The sequence below is a fragment of the Mustela lutreola genome, chromosome 15, assembly GCF_030435805.1.
Source record: "Mustela lutreola isolate mMusLut2 chromosome 15, mMusLut2.pri, whole genome shotgun sequence".
NCBI lineage: Eukaryota > Metazoa > Chordata > Mammalia > Carnivora > Mustelidae > Mustela > Mustela lutreola.
The window spans coordinates 48,395,560-48,421,410 of record NC_081304.1 but is presented as its reverse complement, the minus strand read 5'-3'; the positions used below and the strand labels follow the sequence as shown (position 1 = coordinate 48,421,410).

General features: G+C 50.6%; 1 protein-coding gene across 2 annotated transcripts; it reads right to left on the bottom strand.

Moving 5' to 3' along the window:
• Positions 1-425: 425 nt before the first annotated feature.
• SHMT1 (serine hydroxymethyltransferase 1) lies at positions 426-25,399 on the bottom strand. Of its 2 annotated transcripts, none has more exons than XM_059149692.1 (12): positions 25,309-25,399; positions 16,777-16,891; positions 14,871-15,016; positions 11,757-11,872; positions 11,237-11,397; positions 7,514-7,595; positions 6,644-6,856; positions 5,087-5,203; positions 3,916-4,038; positions 2,657-2,773; positions 2,026-2,136; positions 426-1,475 (listed from the first exon to the last, which is right to left on the bottom strand). In XM_059149692.1, exons 2-12 carry the CDS (start codon positions 16,867-16,869, stop codon positions 1,303-1,305), a joined length of 1,452 nt encoding a protein of 483 aa, XP_059005675.1. In that variant the 5' UTR covers positions 16,870-16,891; positions 25,309-25,399; the 3' UTR covers positions 426-1,302. The 2 variants fall into 2 exon arrangements, with proteins under 2 accessions (XP_059005675.1, XP_059005676.1); XM_059149693.1 differs by having other exon boundaries at positions 25,201-25,328.
• Between the last annotated feature and the right edge of the window lie 452 nt (positions 25,400-25,851).

The following is a 25,851-nucleotide window of genomic DNA, read 5'->3' as shown; positions in this document are numbered from 1 at the left end:
TGTGTCACCCACCCGCCATGGAGTCTGCAAGCAGCCCGTCCCCACTCGTGCTGGAGTGAACGCCAAGAACATGCTGGACCCCAGGCCCCAGGGGCGCCCTCCAGGCAGGACTATGGGGTGCCTCGCTCACTGACTGCCCAATGCTGGCTGGCTGTACAGCTTGGGCTAAAAAAAAAAAATGCCACCTTTTAAAAAGGCCACAGTGAAAAGCGTAGTCTGTGATGAATTCGTATCTGTTATTTTTGGAGAGCTATTTTATTACTGCATGTTCCTTTGTCCACGCGTGTGAACGCTGAGTCCCACCACCGCGTGAGCTGCGCTCGTCCCAGCACGCGCCCCTTGGACACCCGCGTGACTGCAGCTCCTGGGTGGGGCTGCACTGGAATTTAACCAGAGTCAATGCCAAACAAATAGTCTGAGAAGTGTACTTTTTAAGAAATTAATTTATTTGAGTTCAGATATTTTTGAAATATAAAAATTGGTTGTATTTTTTAAAGCTATAATTCTTGTAGACATTCTGTGGTTACAAATTTGATTGTGCTTATTATTAAAAATGGTCATCTATGTTTTGCACTTCAGCTTTGTGAAAAATAAAGTTTCTCTGGGAAGGTGACATTTGGTTTCCTGATTATAGGAGGGAGCTGGTTATCCTGCACAGGGCAGGGAACCCCCCCCACTGCCGCCACCGCTGGTTCTCACCCTATAAGACCTAGCAACCCCCGCCCCCAGGGGTGGGGGGTGAAGGAAGCTGTTTCCACAATGTCCCGAGCCGCTGTGGAGAAACTCCTACCATACTGGGCAGCACCTTGTAGAACTCACCAGAAGCTTCAAAATTTCTCAGTTTTGACAGCTGTCAGTCAGTCCTACTTTGGCAGCCCTCCACGTAGTAAGATACCAAGAAGGGGCAGCTCTGAATTTGAGTGGTTGTCTATCGCAGTGTGGGGGAACCCAGTAACTCAGAGAAGGGTGAGTACACCTACTGAGGTCTTTCCAGTCGCTTACCCTGAACCCAGTCTAAGTATTTCATTTTTCCATAAGAACTATTTATACAACTGAGAGAAAGGGTCAGATGTAAACACCTTGAAAACGTCCCAAAATTACTAAGTTACTAACAGTGGGTCTTAAAAACAAATTTTGATTCATGAATTCATGAAGGAGGTTAATTTGAGGAAAGCCCAAAAAGAAACCCCCTCAGAGGGCATGGAGAAGTTGATGCAGCTGGGTCCTGCATGGGGCCAGTCTTCGTCTCGACTCAGAAGGACACCAGGTTCCTGGGCAGGTGTGGGCAGGCGGGCAGCTCCTCTAGAACTCAGGCAGGCCAGGCAGAGGGAATAGAGACGCAAAGCTCTCCACTTCCTCCCTAAGCACCCTGATGGCCCGTTGGTGCTTCTCGTCCCCTGCCAGTTTCTCTCTGAACTCCTTCAGGGTGGCCTTGGCCCCAATGTCATTCTGTATCTGCAAAGTCAGTTCTATTCCTGTGCCGGCAGAAGACAAAACGAGTCCTGTGTGGGCTGGCAGATAGCCATGATTTTGTCCCCATCTATGCCTCCAGAATCCCTTCATTTCTAACCCCACTCGTGCTGGAGTGAACGCCCAACTACCATGCTAGAACTTTGGCCTAAGAAATTTAACATGGGAGAGGTACAGAAGGAAAGAGCAGCAAGGATTCTTACCTGGACAGGTGTTTTGATCACAAGCAATAGAACAAGCTTCTAGAACTGTGCTGTGCTGCAGCTCAGTGGGCCCAAGAACACACCTGAGGCTCAACTATCGATGTGTGCCCAGCAGCCGTAGGTGTGAAGCTGGACCTCAGAAATGATTCTCGTGTGCCCTCTTCCTGGGGCAGGACAAGTGTACCGCCCTCTCAGACTAAACGGTTTCTTAAGGTGATTCTTACTATCTTTTGTCCCCCACACTCCGCCTGAACATGAACTGCCCTTCAGCGGCTGGGTCTCAATTGCTCGGTCCCAATCAGAAACCCCGGACGCAGATCGGAGTGGCTGACTTCCAAACCTTTATCCTCACCTCGGTGAATAAACTGGGCTACTTTCTGGAACTCTTTTTCCAATAGTCCTCTCGATGTCAGGGCTGGAGTCCCCAGACGCAGTCCACTGGGCCGCAGTGCACTTTTGTCACCTTCAAGATAAACAGGCTCTGTCCCTGGGCCGTACCTGACTCCCCACTGACCACTGTGCATTTAAGACTCTTAGCCAAAAAAAGTGGCCTGTGGATGGCAGCTGTTTCTAGGAAGCAGAGTGCTGCCAACTGAAATGCCAGAGACAGGAACAAAGGCACAGGGAGAGAGCCGCGCATTTTGGCCACTGTACTGAAACAGGAGGTTGCTTTCCGTGTCAGCCCTTGCAATGCAAAGCAAGGCTAGCATCTGTGTTAGGTGCATCACCCACATTCTTACAACCCCCCGAGACATCTAGCCTGTCCCAGAGGCCCCTGCTTCCCTTATCCCAGCCCGTCTCAGTCCCTCCCTGTCACCAGGAGGGTTTGATCTACGTCGGAAAGAATAGGCTGGGAGACAGCCACGATGTTGCCCCCATGTATGTACCCCCTCCAAAATCCCTTTGTGTCTGTCCCCTGAGCCCAATTACCACCAACTAGAATTTTGGCCAAAAGAAATGTATTTGGCCAGGAAGATTCTTACCTGGACAGGTGTTCTTATTACAGGCAATAGAACAGGCTTCTAGAACCTTCTCAGCCCTTCCGCCATCTGTGCCTTTGGAACGGAGATCCACGAGGATCAAATGGTTGTCAGAACCACCTGGAAAGCCAAGTCGGACATGTAGGAATAGAGAAACTTGATTCCATGCCAAGTGAAGGAGTCTCCCTCTTCCTAAGAAGCAAGGCTGAAGGAGGCCCAAGCAGAGGTCAGGAAGGTGAGCACCCCACCATGTGTGCTGGAAGGCTTTAATCCCCTGCTAAACAAAAGATGCTCCAGGGCTGAAGGGTACAGGCTAAGGGGAACCCCCAGTGGCTTTCCAAGCCCACTGCTGTGCCCCAGCACCTGGCACAGGACAAGGGCCTGGCAGCTTGTCTGGGCAGTGACAGCTTATTCAGTGCCACTGGCAGATCCCACTGGCTCTGACAGATCACTTGGAGTTCCCCATGTGTCCTGGAACTCCATCTACAAGAACCCCTCAAAGGCAGCCTCAGATAGCAAGGAGTGGCTGACTTTGCAGAGCACACTGGAAGTGCCAGGCTCTGCTGGGCTGCCTTGCATTTTATCCCTAATTCCGCCAGGTTGACAATGTTTACACTGTTATCAAAGCGGTACAGATAAGGGGTGCCTGGGTGGCTCAGTCGGTCAAGTGTCTGACTTCAGCTCAGGTCATGACATCAGGGTCCTGGGATCGAGCCCTACATCGGGCTCCCTGCTCAGCATCTGCCCCTCTCCCCCATACACACACACTACCTCTTTTGCATAAATGAATAAACTCTTTAAAAAATACAAAAAAGTAATAAAGTAAAAGCCGTAATTCGCCAGGCTATTGCGAAGTTTCAATATGGTGACATCTGTAGCCCCTGCCCGCACCAGGCACAGACCAGGTTATCACAAACTCTGGCTTACGAGTCACCATTATCTACTTCTGCCACCTGCACTGTGTCCTCAGAACAGAGTGAACTAGGGGTGTGGGCAGGCCTGGGAGCTCAGGAAGGTGGAGACATCTCTCCTGAGACCCCTGTGAAGCCTTGGGCAGCGCTGGGCTGCCACGTGCTGTTTGTAGCCAGAGGGAGTCTGGTCTACAGTCAACCCCGAGATTTCCAGGGCTTTCTTACTGACAGACATGGAGGACTGAGGAGAAAGGAAAGAAAGGAAGTGCAGAGAACCAGAGAAGAGTGCGCCCCAGGATTGCCGAGGAGCTGGGGGCCGAGGTTTCAGCACCACCCCAAGGAGCAGGGTACCTGTTACCACTTTGTAGCCCAGCTCCATCAGGGTCTGCGCCAGCACCTGGCAGTTGGCCACCACCTGTCGCTGGTAAAGTCTGAACTCGGGAGTCAGAGCCTGCTTCAGAGCCACAGCGACCCCTGGCGGGAGGAGAGGATGCGTCAGGAAGGCAGGAAGGGACCAGGGGGTCCAAGCAGAGCTAGCTGGAGTCAGAGGACACCCCTTGCTTCCACTCAGGCCTCCTTGTCAGTGCCCCCCAAATGGTATCTATTTTTAACCCTACAACTACCCGTCTAACCCTGCAGACCTCTCCTTTTCGAGGAGCATGGAAGTTTCGTGCTAATATGATTACCACAGGGAAGCTGTTCTGCAAGATGGATTTTACCATCCTTTTTAAGCTCAGTGTATGGACACGAGAACTCAGCTGCCCCAGATGCTTCTGCTCTGGGGCCAAATTATGCAAATCTCCCGACTAGAGGTCAGGGGAGAGGTGCCAGCCTGTTCTACCTGGGCATCCAGACTCCTTTGTCTGGTCCCTTGTTCAATCCCAAGGGCCACTGAAGGGGGCACAGACGTGAAGGAGAAGGCAAAGTAAGCATTGCCATGTGCGGGTCCCGAAGCCACTTGTCAGTGTTGGTGGAAATGACTAGAAAAGGCCCAGAGTGGTTGGAGAGCGGGTGATCCCATCACCCAGAGGTTGGAGAAACCAGACTCAGGGTCTGGAGGCGTAAAGGGGGACTGGGAAAACACCCTGTGGGAAATCCGCAGGAAACCCTCCCGCCCCCTCCCCACATCCCCTCTCCCCTCTTGAGAAACACCAGGGCTTCTCAATGGAGGCCCTATGTCTTCATCCTGGGCTTCTCTACCAAACCACTCTGTTCTACAGAAGATGCTGGAACGACTCTGAGACCACCACACATCTCTTAAGCCATTTGTACAGAGAAAGAGCAAGTCACTGGCAGCCTACTGGGAGATCTCAGTCAGTGGTGCTAGGGGTGGGATGTCAGGACAAGGTGACTTGTCCTCTCAGGGTTCGCACACTAACCGCTCACCCCATCTGCTGTGTCGCCTCCCAATTGTTTAATTCCTTTCCTGCTGTTTCCTGAATAGGACAGTGCCATGGATGAGGGTGCTCCCTACCCCCAAGCGCCACCTGAGGCCTCAGGGGTGGCTCTGGGGACGTTTTACCAGCAATGGCGTGGTTGTGGGGACCACCCTGCAGGCCTGGGAACACGGCAGAGTTGATGAGCGACTCTAGGTTGTACAGAGTCTCTTTACCCGTCTTGGGATCCACGCTGCGCACTCCTGGATGAAGGAAAACAGCAGAATGGGAACATCAGCCGGGCTGTCACCTGTTTCCTCCCCACCGGGACTCCAACTCACGCCGGCTGCGGCTGCGGGGCCCTAAGCACAAGCCTGGTCTCTAGTCCTTAGGGTGAGGCCTGGTCCCTCATGCTGTAGAGCTCAGGGGCCCCTTGCTTGCAGAGCAGTCCTGATCACCCTTTCCTAGATGAATCAAAGGATAAAAATTTCCCTCCACCAAGACTTTAACAAAGACTATGCCTCGGGCACATTTCCTCAAAGAGGCATCCAAGATAGCAGTCTTCCCAGATGATGACTTTGAAGGAGAGAAAACTCATTTGCATAATGATATATATTAATTATATAATAACGGCTCTAATGGGGACTGGGAGTCCTTTCTGAAAAAAATGTTAATGCGCTGTAGTAACTAATGTCTCTTACAGAGCTTCTTGGGAGCGATGAACCGCTTGAGGCACTTTACATAAATTAATTAATGAATGCTCCCAGCACTGGTCTGAAGGGACGGGTGCTCTTATTAGGATGCCCACTCTGGAGGTGTGGAAATGAGGCACAGAGAGGCTGGACAACGAGCCCAGGATCACACAGCGTGGACGTGGCAGATGCAGGAGTCACTCAGGCTAGCCACACACCAGTGGTCCGTGGGAAGGAACACACTTCCCAGCCAGGTGGGAATGGCTACCTGCCTCAGAACTGTTGACACAACAGAAAAAGGTCCTCAGAGACAACAGTGCACTAAGAAGGCTCCTGGGCACATGGGCATATCCAGCCCCAGGGAAGAGGGCCAGACAAGGAGACTGCAGGGGAGAGAGACTCCATCGTGGGGGGGTGGGGGGAGTGGGGGGGGTTGTGTTTCTCTGTGGGTGGGCATGTATCTGGTCTCACCACAGGCCAAATGATCTGATCAGAACCTGGCTTTCCCAGGTGTGGGGATCCCAAAATAAAGGGAGTTCTTAGACCTGTGGGCTACAGGCATTCAACTGAGAATCCTCACTAAAAGAACTACAGTGGTAACTGTAGTTTATACATCAGTGTCTTATGGTTTTACTGTGAGTCATCCTCTGCAAAATGCATGCTCTACCAGCGTTAAGTTTGCCAAAGTACGGCTGCACCGTGAGGGCTCTCGTAGCCCCTGGCCAGCCATGCACACCCTCCATTCACCTCTTCTAGGGAGGACTAGTTGACCCACAGCACAATACCTTTCCTCTTTCCCCAGCACCAGCCACCCAAAGAATGAGGCAACAGCTGTGCTCAAAGCTTGCTTCTAGATCTCCTCTGCAGCCCTGCCACTGCCCTCTCCTGTGTAGCTCCTGCAGGAACCCTTCAAGGGATCCCGGTTTTCTTAGCTTCCCAAACTGAATATGAACCCCAGAGGAGAAAGGCCAACACCAGCACCCTGCCAGTACCTCACCCCCTGGAGCCCACCTTTCCTGTAGAAGATCATGCCGGCTCGGCAGCCTCTCAGGGTTTTGTGGGTGGTGGTGGACACCACGTGGCAGTGCTCAAAGGGTGAGGGCACCACACCAGCTGCCACCAGCCCGCTAATGTGCGCCATGTCCGCCATGAGATACGCCCCATTCTCGTCTGCAATCTTCCTCAGTCGAGCGTAGTCCAGGTTTCGGGAATAGCAGCTGGTTCCTGAGACAGCAGGGGGGACACAGTCAAGACCTACGACGGCCAGCCGAGAGTCTCCCGAAGTGCAGACCTGCAAAGCGGCCTCTGGATAGGCATATCCGACAGCCTGGAAATTTCTCCCTCTAACATCCCTGAGAACGGAAATGGAAAACCACCTCCCCAAAACATCTTGGTGCCAAAGGCCACCACTCTGACCTGCTTTTGAGGTCAGAGGCCTCTTCACAGTGGTTGGGACAGCCGCTAATTATTATTACCTCCACCAATTAGACGGGGGTTAACATTTCAAGATGCTTCTAACAGTGATATTTATCCTGAAAGAAAAAAATCTACTTAAACCCCAGAAGGCCAGCCCTTCGGACAGGGACTAGCAGTGAGTCAGGGAACATCTCCACGTCTTCATTTAGTAAGAGGCATGAGGGGCGCCTGGGTGGCTCAGTCGCTGGGCATCTGCCTTCAGCTCAGGTCATGATCCCAGAGTTCTGGGATTGAGCCCTGCATTGGGCTCTCTGCTCAGCGGGAAGCCTGCTTCTTCCTCTCCCTCTCCCTGCTCGTGTTCCCTCTCTCGCTGTGTCTCTCTCTCAAATAAATAAAATCTTTCAAAAAAAGTAAGAGGCATGCGAGCTGCTGACAAAGGCAGTTCCTTTAATCCCCACTCATCACCTGCGATAATGAGCTTCGGGTGGAAGAGGCGGGCGTTTTCCTCCAGTTGGTCATAGTTGATGTAGCCAGTGTCTGGGTTCACCTGTGGGATGTCACAGAGACCGGGGGCTCAGGCAGCGTCCTCTGCCACACTGGGCCTGCCCTCCCACTGGAACTCGAGCAGGCTATCAAGGTAAGATGACTTTCTGCACCTGCCCAAAACCTGTTTGCTCCCCTCCACCACGGATGCAGGAAAGCGGTCCCAGGATGGGACTCAAGGACGAGATGGGGTACCAGTGTGTCTGGCCTGCACAAGTAGTGTTGACAACCAGGCATCGCTCACAGGGGCAGGATGCCCTGAGGGGTCCCCAGAGGAAAAGTGAGCTCCTAGCCTAGGGCTCTACCTGGGAGGACAAGGAACTAAAAAGCCACCATGGAATAAAAGAGGAACGACAAACATGCACCATGCAATGCGGATGCTGAAACGCCATTACCTTTGGGAAAGAGACAAGCTGCTGCTAACAGCTCTTCTAGTCCAAGTACAAAGAGGCAAGAGAAAGAAAGAAAGACACAAAGATCAGAAGATGTGAAAAGCTGACATTACTCACAGATAGCATCACAGCATGCCTGGAAAATCCAAGCTTCTGGTGGCACACTATTAGAATTAGTAACTGAATTTAGCAGGGTCCCTGGATGCTGGTCAAAACCCCAAAATCAGTTACATTCATGCATATAAGCAACAAAAAGTAAGAAATGAAGTGTTAACAACATTAGTTTCAAAAGCCATGAAATATCGAAGCTATATAAAACCTCCACACATAACATTTTTTTAAAGATTTATTTATTTTAGAGAGAGTGAGTGTGTGAGCAGGGGGAGGGGTTGGGTGGGGGAGAGAAGGAGACTCCCCGCTGAGCACAGAGCCCCACCTGGGGCCTGATCTCATAACTCTGAGATCATGACCTGAGCCAAAATCAAGAGTCAGATGCTTGGGGCACCTGGGTGGCTCAGTGGGTTAAAGCCTCTGCCTTGGGCTCGGGTCATGATCCCAGGGTCCTGGGATTAAGCCTCTCATCGGGCTCTCTGCTCGGCGGGGAGCCTGCTTCCCCCCTCTCACTCTGCCTGCCTCTCTGCCTACTTGTGATCTCTCTCTCTGTCAAATAAATAAATAAAATATTAAAAAAAAAAAAAAAAAGTCAACCAACTCAGCCAGCTAGGTGCCCCCACACAAAATATTATTCAGAGAAATTAAAAAACACATAAAGTTATAGTGATTAAGGCAGCACATGTTTGTGGAAGGACAAGAACAGAAGAGAGCCCAGAAACAGGACGCCTAGTGACAGAGGGTCATCTGATTGAGGACAACAGTGATGCTGCAGGGAACGGTTGGTCTTCCAAGACGTGGAACTAGGTCCACAGGACATCCACGTGGAAAAATGTTGTCTGGATGCCCACCTCACTGCTCCCCACAGAAATCAATTTCAGACAGGCTGTGGATCCACGTACCTGTGAAACATCAAACATTTTTTCCCCTTTTTGGCAACACGTGTCTTAGTAAAATCAGCGTATTGAAGATGCATTAAAGCATTTGTGCCAAGGGGAAGTAAAAATCAAAGGCAAAGATTTTAGGGGTGTGGGGCATGGGAGCTCTCCAGAGAGGAGGTGGTGGGACGAGCCCCTGCCCCCGGGGGTTTCAAGGCTCGGGTCCCGTGGCCACCCTCTCCAGTGAACATCATTACGGAAGCTTGTATGCAACCAAGACCTCACTGGAAAGGCAGGCAGAAGGACTGGCTGTGGTTCTGTTGCAAAGGGAATGAACTGCTTCTTTCCAGTCACCTGCACTTGGCAGAGAAACTGTTACCTTGCAGAAAATCAACAGCTGACCCGCAGTGAAAAAAACAGACGTAATTCTAAAGAAATTTTTAAAGACATAATTACCTACCCTTCAAAATGTGTTGCTACTCTCCCTACCACATTCTGCTTTTTAAACTTAAGGGATTTAAAAAAATTTTTTTCTTTTTTAGAAAATGCTAAATATTTGACAAAAGAAAACTCCACTCCAAGGAAAACTCATGGGCATTTGTCAGAAACTGCAGAAGAGCCGGAGTGGTGTAGAGGGATGGGACAAGGGCCTCTCTTCTGTCACTTAGGACCTTCAGGGAGGGGACTACTTGGACAGGAGAGACAGGGGGACAGAAGGTTTGAGGTGCTGTTTCCCCACGGAGATGAAATGCCTAGCTATGTGTAGGAAAGTTGTCTGGAGGGTGAGAGCCCGCTGAGAGGCCGGGCAGGGAGGCAGGTTCGGGGGCAGAGGTGAGGCGTGGCAACTGCTGCTGGAGGCCAGGCAGGTCTGTGTCTCCTCCCTGCACACGGCCGGTGCCCCTTTGGCAGGTGAGCTCTGTCTCCTGCTGCCCAAGCTGGCCAAGCTCCCAGCCACTCCGCACCCCTGCAGACCTACCATCGCTGAACCTCCAGGCTGTACCCAAGAGACTCTTGGGAGAAGGGGGGCTGGTTGCTCAGTGGGTTAAGCATCTGATTCTTGATCTCAGCTCAGGTCTTGATCTCAGGGTCAAGAGTTGAAGTCCCACAATGGGCTCTGCTGGGCATGGAGCCTACTTTAATTAATAAGGACATTGGGCTAGAGAGTAAGGCTGTGTGAGGCTTCATCTAAGATCAGAAAACAAGCCTGTGATTCCTCTCTGCCACTGTTTTTTCCACAGTGAAAAAAACTGTAGAAACCAGCTTTTGAGGGGAGCCTGGGCAGCTCAGTCGGTTAAGCATCTGCCTCCAGCTCAGGCATGATCCCAGCATCCTGGGATCAAGCTCCACATTGGGCTCCCTGCTCAGCGGGGAGTCTGCTTCCCCCTTCCCCATGTTCTCTCTCTCTCAAATAAATAAAATCTTAAAAAAAAAAAAAAAAGGAACGAAAGAAAGAAACTGGCTTTTCTGTTATACATGCAAAGGCTGAGCACTGTGTCATTACTGTCATGTTTCAAAATCCACCTTCAGGGTCAGAGCTGGCTGACGAGGATACCTGTGGCCAGAAATGCCTGGGCTTTCCAAGAAAAGCAGTGAACCGTCACTTGCACACAAAAAGCACACATGCAGTTACGAGGACCGAGCCAAAGGCCGACAAGGGTACTCAGCACAGGCCACAGGATGCCAAAATTGAAGGAACACTGGCTTGCTTTCCCTAAAGGAATAAAATCCCGTGTCTGACCCTCAGCCAAGCTCAAGGAAGTGCTGCAACCTTTGCACCTCATGGGACCCATGAACTAGCTGGGGATGGCCTCCCACAAATGGCAGGAGGAAATGGTTTCTGGACACAAGGGAGAGTCACCATGCACAATGGCTTCCCCATAACTGAGTCTGCGGGTTACTGCCTTTGCCCCCATCCCCGGCATCAAGTTAAACACATCAGTCCACGCATCGTCCGTATGCTGTTCCAACCCAGCTGTTTGTAATGACGAAGGCCCCACGTGACTACGTGAAAGTTGCAGGCCGCGCCTGTGGCTCATACAGGCTGTGGTTCACTGACAGATCTATGAGGGGTGGTAGAGTCCCGAGCACGGGGGTCAGCCTGCAGCTAAAATCTCCCCAACCCACCTCCCTGGGCTTCCGCTGCCCCCCCCTCCCCCGCATGCTCCAAATGCCTGAGGAGTCCCAAGGGCAGGAGGGGACAGATAGCCAAAAGCAGGGACTTCCTGGAGCATCTCAGAACAGGACCACCTAGAGACCCCACTTACCTTATAGGGCATAGACTCAAAAAAGATGGACGTGGCAGAGATTTTCTTCTTGTCTGTCATGAACCCGTGGGTCAGGTGGCCACCGTCGGGCAGGTCCAGGCCCATGATGCGCCCGTGCGGCTCCACTAGGGCGGTGTACACCGCGAAGTTGGCAGGGGAGCCTGGAAGGCCAGGCCAGAGGATGTCCTGGGAGGCCCCGAGCAGGCCCCCAGAGCTTGGCCACTAGGCCGTCAACCAGGAGTGGACAGAACAGGCCTGGCCCCCCACTGTGCAGCCAGCTCCCCAGAGATTCCCCCGCAGCAAACCCCAAGAATACAGGACAGGTGTGTTCAGGAGGGGTGGATTGGGAGGCGCCAAGGGCGATGGAGAGAGATGCACAGACCCATCTGTGGGTCTCTAAGCCCCAGTAGGGGCTTGGCCCATTTTTCACTTCCGTTTAGGGGCGGTCCTTTTTGGGACTGCCCTCCGTGAACGCCAGCAAGCAGGGGACAGCCCAGGCCCGTCTGGATGTGGCAGTTACCTGAGTAGGGCTGGACATTGACCCCCCAGCTCTTGGGATCCAGACCATAGACCTGCAGCGCTCGCTTTTGACAGAGGATTTCCAGCTCATCGATGAACTCGGTCCCGCCATAATACCTGCAGAGAAAGCCGGCTTAGGCCCCCTGTGGCCCTGATCCTCTGTGCTTTGTAGAAAGGCCAAAGAAGCTTCATGCTGGGACAGAAGAATGAAAGCTGAGGGGCAGTGAGTCCCCCGAGACCCCACGCCACTCATCTTCCATCCGTGCCCAGTCGGCTTCATGACGGAGCGAGTACCTTCTCGTCTACAAGAAATTCCGACAGAGGCTGCATGGATGAACCCTGAGGACCTTGTCATCACGCTGAGTGACATCAGGCAGTTACAACCATGCGATCGCCCTTGCATCAGAGTCCAAGAGCAGTCAGAGCCCCAGAGCCAGAATGTGGAATGGGGCTTCCTCCGGGCTGGTGAGGAAGGAAAGGTTCTCCTGTTTTCTGTTTTAACAGTTCTAATAAAATTTTACTTGCTGTTTAATAATTAGTATGGAAATTTGTATGTTTTTTCTCTGAATTTTAATAATCGTAGTAACTCAACTCAGTAGACATTTTTAACCACGATGCCTTGTGGTCAGAGAAAACCTTAAAAATTTTAAATTAGATATATATACTCTTTTGGGGGCACCTGGGCGGCTCAGTCAGTTGAGCACCTAACTCCTGATTGATCAGGTCATGATACTGGGGTCATGGGATCAAGCCCGGCATCGGGCTCCCTGTTCAGCAGGGCGTCTGCTTCTTCCTCTCCCTCTGCCCCCCCCCCCCACCCCGTGCTGGCTCACACTCACTCTCTCTCGCTTTTGGGATGCCTGTGTGGCTTAGTTAAGCGGCTGCCTTCGGCTCAGGTCATGATCCCAGTGTCCTGGGATCGAGTCCCACATTGGGCTGTTTGCTCTGCAGGGAGCCTGCTTCTCTCTCTGCCTATACCTGCCATTCTGCCTGCCTGTGCGCTCTCTCTGACAAATAAATAAAATCTTAAAAAAAAAAACAAAACAAAAAAACAAAACAAAAAAACAGATAAGTCTTTTAAGAACACATACACACACACATACTCTTTTCATCCTAGTAAAGAACACACAGCACAGAATTGATATCTTAACCCTTTTCAAGCCTAGTCCAATAGCATTAAGTACCTCACGCTGCTAAGTATATTCCCGGTGTTGTGCAACAGACTTCTAGAACTTTCTCACCCTGCGAAACTGAAACTCGACACCCGTGAGGCAGCAGCTCCCACTGCCTCCCCACAGCTGTTAGCAACCAACGATCTCCGCCTCACGATGGTCTTGATGGTTCTAGACAGCTCTCAGTGGCATGAGGCATTATGCACTTTGGAAACTGGGTTACTGCACACAGCACAAGGACCTTGTGGTTCACCTTCCATGTAGCATGTGACAGGAACTCTTTCTGTTTTAAGGCCGAAGGGTGGTCAGTTATATGGATCATCACGTTTTGCTTATCCATTCATCCACCCACGGACTTGTGGGCCCCTCCCAGCTCTTGCTATTGTGAATAATGCAGCCACAACAGAATGTGGGAACTGGGAGGGGCTTCATGGAGGGATCTGGAAGGTCCCTTCCAGCGTTACATTCTCTGCTTTGTCACCAAAGAAAGATGTGGTGTCCTCCGAGCTTGAAGTAGAGCCACCCATGACTGGGGAAGGGTGATGGACTTTCAGGAAGGTCAGGGCTGCCAGGGGACTTAGCAATTAGCCATTTCCCAGGGAAGCAAACACAGGATGGGGATTCATGGTCACGATGAGACCCCAGTGCCCCTGCCTGCCTTGCCTCAGATCCCTGCAGAGGTGGCAGGGAGCTCTGGAAAGACCGTGCAATCCTGGTTCTGCTCTTTACCGCAGGACTTGGAGCTGCCTCCTTCACCTGCCAAGTCCGATCCTTATCTGGAAAGGGGGTGAGAGGGCTGACTTTGCAGTCAGGCTGCAGGATACACGAACATGACTGTGGTCACGCTCAGCCTGATGCCTAGACCACAGCACTGACTTTCACTCTCCATTTGAAGGCCACTGTTATCTCTCCCATTGCCAACAAAGACAGAAGCGTTTTCGATGAAATGATGAGATGGGGTCAGTCAGGTTAGGGTTAGAATTAGCGCCAATGCCCCAGGCTAAGGACTCACGTTCACGAGTCCATCCACACTTCACCCACCAGCCACAAGTCCTGAGCCACCCAGGCGATCCAAACCACTGTCCCCCTTGGCCACAAATTTGGGGGTCCCTACAACCTCCTCTCAGGCTCATTCATTTCACCAGAATAACTCACAAAACTCTGGAAAGAAGTCCCTGAATGTCAGTGAGTCTCGGCCTCCTCATCTGTACCACGTGGAAAACAGCCCCCCCTTGGGGCTCTCACGAAATCCCATGAGCTACTGGTTGTGAAAACACCAGGGGAACCCTCCAAGGCACAGAGGAGAAGGTAGTTATTTAGGGCAGGAAAAAGACTGTGTCTTCAACCTCGGCCCTTCTCCCGAGAGCTTCAGGGGCATCTCGATGTTGAGCGGCAGGCAGTGGGCTGAGGGGGACCCTTCTTTTCCCGTGTGCTTTGGGACACAGATATGCAAATATGCAAAAACCATACATCAGATTCTGTGATCGCCATCTTTGCTGATGACTATAAAAAACCAAAAATGACTAGAACTTCTTGTGTTCCCAGGGGGAAGGAACTGACCAAATCCAACATTTCTAACACAGCCATGATGGAATCTGGTGTTGCTTCCCGGTCACCCCTGACAGAAACTCCGTAACTCACAGAGCCACAGCCACCTTCCATGACACCCCTCACAGCGCTGACCTTTCTCTAGAGCCTCAACAATGGCCCAGCAGCTCCAGACTCCTTAGGGACTGGCCTGTTATTCTAGAAAGCCCCACAAAGGGACTGCTAAAGACAACGAGGACAGCTGCTCCAAGAACACGGGCGCTGCCACGTGCTGGGAATTGCAAATGAGTTACGGCAGGAGCGGAACAGGAATCCCCTTGTTTTAGTAGGCTTGAGACTGACTCAGTAGTTCCCATCACTGTGTCAGAAGCAGGCCTGTGATGGTACTCACATACCTCTGGCCTGGGTATCCCTCAGAGTACTTGTTATTTAAGCAAGAGCCTAGGGCCTCCAAAACTGCCCGGCTGGCGAAATTCTCTGAGGCGATCAGCTCCAGCCCGACCCTCTGCCGGTTACTCTCTTTCTTGATGATGTCGTAAACCTGATGAGAGAAAAGGGAAGGTGAGCGGTGAATGTCTGGCTGATTCAGGTTAGCATTTTGCTCTGATCCAAGCCATAACCGGGGGCACCTGGGTGACTCAGTGGGTTAAGCCTCTGCCTTCAGCTCAAGGTCATGATCTCAGGGTCCTGGGATGGAGCCCCGCATCAGGCTCTCGGCTCAGTGGGGAGCCTGCTTCCCTCTTCCCCCTGCCTGCCTCTCTGTCTACTTGTGATCTGTCAAATAAATAAATAAATAAAATTTTTTTAAAAGCCATAACCTAGTAAAGAGATGGGACACTAGGACAGATTCATATTTTGCCTACAGAAGCCAACCGAAACCCAAACAACCCAGCTGAGAAGACTCCCACAGCACTTAGAGAAGAGATGAAATCTTCCTTGGATGTTAGCACTCAGGGAGGAATTCACAGAAGACAATGAATTAAGGGAAACAAAATGACTGAAGAGAAAATGCTCCTTCAAATAAGCATCCCACTGAATTTTTCATTTTGCACCCTCTTGTTATTTTCATCCCTACATTTCACCAAGGTTCTCCCTCCCGGAAGTTTATTCCTTGTTCTTCATCCTTCAGATAAAAGTAGCTTTGGTAAACCTCCAGAGGCAGAAAGTAGGCCAGCAGTGGCTGTGGGTTGGGGAGTTTGGGCGGCGGGGGGCAGTACAGTACTGCTTATGGGTTTTGGTTTCTCTTTGTGGGCGGATAAAAATGTTCTAAAATTGACTGCAGAGGCGCCTGGATGGCTCAGTGGGTTGAACCTCTGCCTTCAGCTCAAGGTCATGATCTCAGGGTCCTGGGATCGAGTCCTCCGTCGGGCTCCCTGCTCAGTAGGGCATCTGCTTCACTTCTCCCTCTCCTCCTGCTTGTGTTCTCGCAAATAAATAAATAAATAAATAAACAAACAAAATCTTTAAATAAATAAATAAAGTTGGTTGTGAATATATGAAAACCACCAACATACGCACTTTAAGTGGGTGACTTACATGCTAAGCGAATGATCTCTCACCTCTAAAGCTGTTATAAAAACACATGAATAAGGAGTGCCTGGGTGGCTCAGTGAGGTAAAGCCTTGCCTTTGGCTCAGGTCATGATCCAAGGATACTGGGATCGAGCCCCCCATCAGGCTCGCTGCTCAGCAGGGAGCCTGCTTCCTCTTCTCTCTCTCTCCCTGCCTCTGCCTACTTGTGATCTCTGTCTATCAAATAAATAAATAAAATCTTTAAAACAAAACAAAACCAAAAACAAACCACACAAATTAAAAGATGCTTCTCGGTGTCTAGATACCTGAACTGGAAGGAAAGGGTCAGATGTCAGTGGCCCCTCCAATGGCCCTTTCCTCCGGAATAGCCAGAACAGTGCTCTGCCCTCTGTGGAAACCCAGAAATATGCCTATTCCCCACAGCAGGCTTTTAAAGATTTTTAAATTCTTATTTATTTTAAAGTGTGTGTGTGAGCGACCAGGGCAAGGAGCAGAGGGAGAAGACAGAATCCGAAGCACACTCCATGTTTGGCGCAGAGCCGGACTCAGGGCTCCATCCCACGACCCTGAGATCATGACCTGAGCCGAAACCAAGAATGGTACACTTAACCCGCTGAGCCTCCTAGGCGTCCTCCCACAGGGGACTTTTGGCCACTTTGTCAGCCACGGCCCCTACACACAGCATTCTTACACTACCCGCAAGGCTGTCCTCAGTGGGGTTTACTTAGGAGTAGACCAGCAGACCTAAGTAAGACTCCCGGCGCCTCACCTCAGTGTCGCCGTCTTTCAGGGGCTGCGCCAGCATTTTATTATGTGAGGACCACAGGTCAGCATCCTTGTGAGTCCCATTGACTTCTGCCATCGTCGCGCTGGTTCAAAGTTGCCTGAAAATGGAAACACTCCCAGCATTAAATTTAATTAAAGCTGCTGGTTCTCCCGAGTTGCTGAAGGACTGACGCGTTTTATGGCCTTTCCCTCACACGTCCTGGTCAACAGGATGGCCTTCTATTGCACAACCACTGCGTGGAACTTCTGGTTCCTTCTCAAAGTGTGGAGGTCAGCAGGGGATCCCGTTAGTAGTGAGAACTCCCCGCCCTCCCTCTGAGGCCTGCCCCAGCCTAGAGAGCCTGCTACCTGTCTTCCCAACTCTACCTTTCCTGGTTATGGGGAAGCTCCCCACCTAAACCAGGGGTCTTGAAGGCAAGAACTCAGTGTTACTCTTTCTATAAAATCCCACACAAAATGCCAGCCTGGCCATATATATTTGCCAAATGGCTGAATAAATGAATTGCTGATTTCAATGTTATTCTTCCCATTTTTTTTTTCTTTCCTTTTTTTTAAAGATTTTATTTATTAATTTGACAGAGATCACAAGTAGGCAGAGAGGCAGGCAGAGAGAGAGGAGGAAGCAGGCTCTCTGCCGAGCAGAGAGCCCGCTGGCGGGGCTTGATCCAAGGACCCCAAGATCATGACCTGAGCTGAAGGGAGAGGCTTTAACCCACTGAGCCACGCAGGCGCCCCGCCCCCTGCCATTTTTCAAGTAATGAAAATGAGACTCAGAAAAGAAAAAATCTCTCAGCCCCAGGCCTGCACAGCAGCTCAGCCATGAAGGATGGGCTCAAAACCCCCAAACACACATTCTGAGTGCCCCCAAGACTTCTTACTGTAGGAACTATGAGTGAAGGCACACACTGTTGCTTAAACAGACACCTTCTGGTAAAAACCACAGCTCAGATTGACACGTCTGTCTTTTTCATCAGAAAATGGCATCCCATGGGTGCCTTTGGCTCAGGTCATGATCCCATCATCCTGGGATCGAGCCCCGCATTGGGCTCCCTGCTCCATGGAGAGCCTGCTTCTCCCTCTCCCTCTGCCTGCCGTTCTGCCTACTTGTGCTCTCTCTGTGTCAAATAAATAAAATCTTAAAAAACAAAGAAAAGAAAAAGAAAAGAAAATGTCATCCTGTTAAAAGAGCTGAGAGGAAAATGCAAGCTTCTGTACCCTAGGTTTCTGCAGAGGACGACAATTTGTGGGCAGTGGCACACCTACCAGTGTGAACGTTTAAATATTGACAGGAATCAACTTCCTTTAACCAATAGTTGGCAGCTTTTCAGGGCTTTTTCCATCAGTTTGCTAAGCTGTCATTTCAGGACACTCATTCGCTGGCTACTTACTGAGAACCTTCCTGGAGGCAGTCACAGGGTTGTTACTGGGCACACAGTGGTGACCAAAACACACAGGAGCCCTGCCTGGCAGCGAGCCCAACAGGTGACTTAACACAGTGAGCTAAAACGAGGAGAGCGGCATGGGGGACGAGAACGGGGTACTGGCATGAGCAGGATCACTGTGGACAGCCGGGTCAGGGGGGCCCTAGTGGAGGAGACAAACCCAGAGAATATCTAGGCTGAGAAAGAGCCAATCAGGAGGCAAGAGTCCATCGCCCAAGAGTACTGTAAATTAATAAGAAATATACATCCGTCTCTCCTCCTAAACCCCTTGCGATTTCCTGGGTGATAAGAGTGCCTTTTGTTCTACTTAGCTGACTCTAAGTGGGCTCCTGGAGGGTCCACAGAGACCGAGCAGGATCAGAAGCTTGGAATTTTCCATCCAGACTCCTCAATCTCCAGAGAGGGGAGAGGTCTTAGAAACGGAGTTAATGAGTAACCTAGTGTAGGGGAGGAAGCTTCCCTAAGAATCCCCGAAGCATGGGGTCTGGGGGGCTTCCCTGTACCCAGAGGGTGGCGCACCCCAACTCCAGGGGGACAGAAGCTGTCACACGTGGGACTGTCCCACCCCTCACCTAAGTATGTCTTTATCTGGTTGTTTATCTGTATCCTTCCTTTATGCTGTTTTTTTACTATATGATGAACTGGTAAAAGTAAGCAGATGTTTCCCCGAGTTCTACGGGCTGTCTTAGCAATGACTAAATCCAAGGAAGGGAGGGGGCTCGTGGGAACCTCCAATTTGTAGCCAAGTCCTACAGAAGCTGCAGGTAATGGGGAGACCACCTACTTGTGGTTGGTGTCTGAAATGGGGGGCTGTCTTGTGGGACTGAGCCCTTAATCTGTGGGGTCCACGTTAACTCCAACTAGTACCAGAACTGAACTGTGGGACCCCCCCCCCAAGCCAGTGTCCCAGAATTGCTGACAAGCAGCAGCAGAAGTAACTTTCCCTATGCAAGCCCACATGCACACTCTCACTTGCTAGACAAACATACCCACTAAATAAAACAGCCCAAAAGTCCCAAGTCACAGTGATCCATCCCCCTTAACCTCCCTAGAGCTCGCAAGAAAGAACTACCAATAATTATTAACTGGGAAATTCCTCACTGGGGCTTTCAAAGCAGCCATGATTTTAAGTCCAGCACAGAGGGTTAGGAACAAGCCCCATCTGCAAGCACTTCGGCTTCATTGTAACACATGCTTCTGCAGCAACATCTGGTCTAACTTGCCAAGGGCAGGCAGGCAGCCTGGGAAGTGACCGGCCACGTGCCATGCTGCTGTCCCAGGGGGAGAGATGGGGAAAATGGTTTTGGCACTCTGCCACTGTTTTTCTCCGTTCTCTGTGATGATCCCTGCACTCAAGGATGGCCAGGACAACCCAAGGCTCTCTGCATCCGCCCACACACATGCCCTCCACAGGTGGTAACACCCACCACCCCCAAAAAAAGCACAAGAGCCAAAACAGGCATTCTGGTTCTAGAATCTCGAAGACCAAGTTTCTTCTAAATATGGATTACTCAAAGAGGATTTGAATGTTGTGGAGGCCAAGAAAAACAAGATTGTACCCACCTCGAGTCTAGCCCTGACATAAGTACAGCCATCTTGGCAAAGCGGAGGCTGGCACCTTGCACCCCCTCTCCACCCGCTCCCCTCCCCTTGGTAGTATGTGTGACATTCCTCGGCCACCCCTGGCTGCCCTAAAAGAACAACAAATGGTTGACTTGCAGAGATCACAATCCTGCGGGACAGGAGTCTCCCTTGGTTTACAAATGTCCTTGAGATTTACAACAAAGAAGCTATCTTTTCAATAGCCCAATTTCCAGAAACAAATTATTCAGTTCCTTAAGCCCTAATGTCACCCTCCCCTCCATAAACAAAACTGAAGGAGGCTGAGGTAGAAGGAAAAGTAAATAAAGTTAAATTTCTTCTAAACTCAAATCTCACTAACAAGGACGCTTGATAGCAAGAATGTGACATTCCACCAGGAAACTCCCAATTGTCTTCATGCTAGTGCCTCGTTAAAGGGAAAAACGGCCTTGGCTTGATAGTAGCCAGGCCTTCAATATCCTGACAGTCTTCTTGACCCTGATAGCCCTTCTGAACACCCACTTTGTCCTCACCCACCGCCGAGTCCACCCCTACTCTGCTTCTAAAAACTCTGACTAGAATCTGGCTTGGGGTCCAAGTCCCTACTCCGCTCTGTTGGGTATACTTGGGCCCAGGCTTAAGCTTGTCAAATAAACCCTCGTGTGATTCCATCGGTGCTTGGCTCCTTGGTCTCTCGGACACAAAAACTCGGGCCTAAGAAAGGTGACAAGCAACACAGAGAAGATATTGCTCAAACGCCAGATAACTAAAGTCCACGTGGAGCCCTCCTCCAAGGCAGGTCAGATCTAGTCATTCTGGGAAAGGCAATCCCTGGCACCCTGCTCAGGACAAGGAACAAAGTCCCCACCTGCAACTCCCCGCTCACTGGCTTCCCTTGGGCAGAACACTCAAACTATAGCTCTGGCTGCAAATCTTTTTCTTAGGGGAGATGCTAATTCTGAGTCAGTTACCTCTGAAACCCTGTGGGAGAGCAGCAGGCCGGGACATGACCCCCCCCACCCCCACCAACCCCAGGGGGAGGAGTTTTCTACCAATACAGAGCACTTAGTCCACACCCTTCTTAAGCCTATACTATTTTTTGTTTTTGTTTTTAGATTGTATTTCTTTATTTCAGGCAGGATGGAGGCAGAAGCTAGCTACTGCAGAGCAGGGAGCCCAATGCGGGAGTCTCCCAGGCACCCCGAACCCATCCTTTTCTTGAGTCCAGGTGAACCTTTTGGTTTAATCGTAAAAAAAAAATTTTTTTTAAATATTTTATTTATTTATTTAACAGAGATCACAAGTAGGCAGAGAGGCAGGCAGAGGGGGAGGGGGATGGGGGAGCAGGCTCCCTGCTGAGTGGAGAGCCCAATGCGATGCAGGGCTGGAGGCTCGAGGCTCAATCCCAGGACCCTGAAATCATGACCTGAACCAAACGCAGAGACTTAACCCACTCTGCCACCCAGGCGCCCCAATCGTGAAGTTTTAATTCTTTATCCAGAGAGTTCAGGGCGCCTGAGTGTTACAGTTGGTTATAGGTCTGCCTTCGGCTCCGGCCATGATCCGGATTCAACTCCGCATCCGGCTCCCTGCTCAGGGGAAGCCAGCTTCTCTCTCTCCCTCTGCTTGTTCTGTCTCAAATAAATAAAGGTGGGGCGCCTGGGTGGCTCAGTGGGTTACGCCGCTGCCTTCGGCTCAGGTCATGATCTCAGGGTCCTGGGATCGAGTCCCACATCGGGCTCTCTGCTCGGCAGGGAGCCTGCTTCCTCCTCTCTCTCTCTGCCTGCCTCTCTGCCTACTTGTGGTCTCTCTCTGTCAAATAAATAAATAAAATCTTAAAAAAACAAAACAAAACAAAACAAAATCAAATAAATAAAGGAAATCTTAAAACAAAACAAAAAAACACAACAGAGTTCAAGATTCTGTTAAGCCAATTATACCTACTACAGATAAAATCTATTGTCTACTAAGTCAATTAGACCTACTCTGTCCTGGGGCGATCTGAATTCCAGTAAGAAGGACAAAGACCTGGGATGTAAATAGCTAATTTATGGGTCAACTTGACCAGATTTACTGATAACCTGCGGGCTGATGAAACAAGAAAGAGATCCTCACCTTGTGTACCTATTAAAAAGCAGAGGGAAAAGCATCCAAAAAGCTAATATATTTAGGCAAGAAATACTTCACATCTTCTCTTGAGATTTGGAGTTTGGCTGAAAAATAACATACCTTGAACTTTGTCCTCATTTGTTTTTGAACTCTGATAAAAGACACATACCATTTACCATTTTAACCATTTTTAAATTAAAAATCATATTTAATTTTTTTCCTATTTCACCCATTCACATCCCCTCTGGCAACGATCAGTTTATTCTGTATTTAAGAGTCTAATTTTTTTTTTCTTTGCTTGTTCGTTTTGTTCCTTAAATCCCACTTACAAGTGTAATCACTATAGCATTTGTCATTCTCTGCCATTTTGACCATTTCTAGGTGCAATTCAGTGACATTAAACCATCACCACCACCTGTCCCCCAACTTTCTCCTCGCCACAAACCGCAATTCTGGGCACCTATTAAACACCTCTCCATTCCCTTCTCTCCAAGCTGGTGGTAACCTCTCCTACTTGCTATGAATTTGACCATGTAAATGGAATCACACAACAGTCACGCTTTTGTGTCTGGCTTATTTCATGCAGAGTGAGGTCTTCAGAGTTCATCCATGTGGTAGCACATGCCATCTCCCTCCCTTTTAAGTCAGGATAATATCCCACTGTCCGCAGACACCACACACTACTTTCTTTAGACATTTTTCCATTATTGACATTAGGCTGCTTCCACCTTTTGGTCACTGTCAATGATGCAACCACGAACTTGAACAGATACCAAGTCCCTGCTTTCAATCCTTCTGCGTATAGACCCAAAGAGGAGTTGCTGGACCATACAATAATTCTATATTTCATTCAAAACAAGCTTTTGATAGTTAAGAGATCCACTCTACTACTAGTATTAGCCTACAGTGACTTCATTCATTCCTGCAACACATATTTACTGAGCAACTCCTATGTCCCAGGCACTGAGGAAGGAACTAAGAATACGTGAGTCAGAAAGACAGAGGCCTTGCTTTTGTGAGGTGAGGACTAATAAAAAAGTAAACAACAAATATACAAAATAGGGTGCCTGGGTGGCTCAGAGGGTTAAGCCTCTGCCTTCAGTTGAGGTCATGATCTCAGGATCCTAGGATGGAGCCCCGCATAGGGCTCTCTGCTCAGCAGGGAGCCTGCTTCCCCCCCCTCTCTGCCTGTCTCTCTGCCTACTTGTGACCTCTCTCTCTGTCAAATAAATAAATAAAGTCTTTAAAAAAATATATACAAGATAATCTAAGGTGGTAGTGACTGCCATGAGGCCAGTAAATGAGGGGAGGGCTTCTTTAGGCCAGGCCATGAAAGGTGTCTGAGCTAAGATCTGAATTGGCAAAGATCCAAGCTTCTGAGATCTAGGGTAAGAGCAAACATACCTTATCTTCCTAAATCATCCCTCACCTTTATCACCTTTAGTGCAAAGGCCCTAAAATGGTTAGAAGTTTGACTTGCTGAGGGCCAGAAATCAGGCCCATGTGGCTGAAGCTTGGGGAACAAAGCAGAGACACAAGAAATGATACTCAGAAGCAGTGAGAGCCAGGATGGGAGAATAGATTCTTCCCTTTGACCGTGCATATTTCACAAGTTTCAAATGTGTTCTAGAAATCTTGGTCTTAAGCCATTTCTTAAGCCATCTGTGAAATCTGAAACTAACAACTAGAGAAACACAACCGGGGGAGATCAAGGCTCCCTGTGCCAAAAAGCAGGTGGGGGACACCTCTCCAGCTGGACCCCTCCAATCCTCCCATGTCCCAACAGTGAAGACCACACCCCAGGAAACTCCTAAAGCCAGCCTGACGGGTTCAATCCCACTCTCCACTTCCTAACGTGCAACCCCCTAGTTACTGACACCTGTTTCTCAGTCCCCTCATGTAAAACCCGGGAGTGAAGACTGTTCAGAGTGGTCAGGGAGAGTTAAAAGACACTGGACATACATGAGCACTCAAAACAGTGCCAGGCACACAAGGCACACAGTAAGTACCTAACTATTAGCTACTACAAAAGAAACGGAGGGACCTTACAGCCATCTTTGTTACCACTCAGGCATCTGGGCTGAGCACCACGGGGAGGACACAGCCCACTGCAGCCGTGACTATCATTATAGTGCTGGATATTTCTGTTGGGGAAATTGTCACTCACACATGGCATGATATTCGCCTCAACTCCACGGAAAGAGGCCTGGAAAGTGAATTTACTTGCCAAGGTCATCAGCCTCCCCACGGCCCCCAATCTTCCCTGGGCCTTTGTCACACAAGTGGAACCAGCCAGAAGTCTCCTGAGGGAACGACCCTACTGAATGCCACCTGTGTGTCCCATGCGCAGATTTTGTGTTGCCCAATTTACAGAGGAGGAAACTGAGTCAGAGCGTTAAGTGGTCTAAGGTCCTACAATGTAGTCAGAATCTTAACTCCAGTTTACTTTTAGTTCCAAAGCCCGCTCCGTGACCCTGCTGAATTAAAGCACAGACTGCCCACCTCCAGGGCGTGTTCCCTCAAGTAAGAAATTTAAAATATGATTCCCTAAGAACCTGAACTGGCGTTTCCAGTCTGGCAGCTGCTTGACTAAAGACACATGTGGTGTGCTGGCCTCAGCAGATCAAGGGTCACTTGACTTCCAAGACCTGGAAGCACAGGGCACGGGGCCAAGAACCCCACAGTACAACGCTTGTCTCCTAGCACGGGGAGGGGGGTGGTGTGTGTTACAGATTGCAGACAACAGGCGCAGCTGCTCCCCCGCAGGAAGTTGTTCGCACTCCCAAAAGAAGCGCGACCATATATGCAAGGCAAGAGCGCGCACTCTTGGAGAGCTTCCGTTGGATTCCGGGCTCTGCCATTTTGCTCTCTGCAGGGTCGCGCCTAAATCGGGTCCTCTCGTCGAGCCTCACCTTCCTCATCTGTAAAATGGGCTACGTGATAACACTCCACCTGCAGCTCGGTTGAGGGCATTCTGTAGCCCCGTGAAGGGCGCGCTTGAACTGAAAATGCTCTGCGAGAAAAGGGCTCAGTGGGGAGCGGCTACCTGATCAGCTGTAAGCCTCCACATCTGTGTCAAAGGCTGAGCCCACCACCCCTACCGCACCGACCCGTGACCAGGCACCGGGCATCCGGCCTTGCCGCCCTCCCGCCCCACACCTTTTCCGGCTTCTCAGTGCTGCGGGGGAAGCTCGGCTGCAAGGCGCACAAAGAGAGCGCACACACGGAGAGCGTCGGGGACACCAAGGTCCTGGCACCCGAAGCTGCCCACCTACCGGAACAGGGTCCCGCACACCAGCCCAGCGACCCTGAGGCCCCACGCTGCTGCCGCCACGGCCAGAGTCCGAGACCCACCGGCCGTGCGCCCACCACGTGACACCTACCCCGCGAGTCCGGAACCCAGAACTTGGCGCGCCCAGGGTTCGCGCACCACTCGGTGCCGGGCGCTCGCAGCCCGGTCCCGCCCCCGGAGGTGCCCAATCAGAGCGGCAGCCCCGCCCCCCAGGCGCTGGCGCTACTGGTTGCAGCGGAGCGGTGGGCGGGGCTTCCCGGGACGGGGCTGCTCCTCCCCGCCCCGCCTGCGCGAGGTTGCACAGGGCAGTTGCTTACTTAGTCCTGGTTTCGGCCTGGGGGCAGGGGTTTCCAGGGTGTCCGCAAAGGGCCTGTCCCAGTGGATCTGGGTAGGCCGCGGAATTATATTTGACATTTGCATTGTCCTATTTGCAGTTTCGCGCAGTGATCATTTAAATAGGACAAACGTGGGTTCGAACTCTGATCCTATTACTACGTATGAAGTCCTATACCAGTCATTTTACGGGAGTTTCATATTTCTTAACTTCGAGTTGGACATAATTTCATCCACCTGACAGGTCTCCCAGGAGGATTAATAGACATATCTGAAACCCTTAACATTGTACCTGACATAA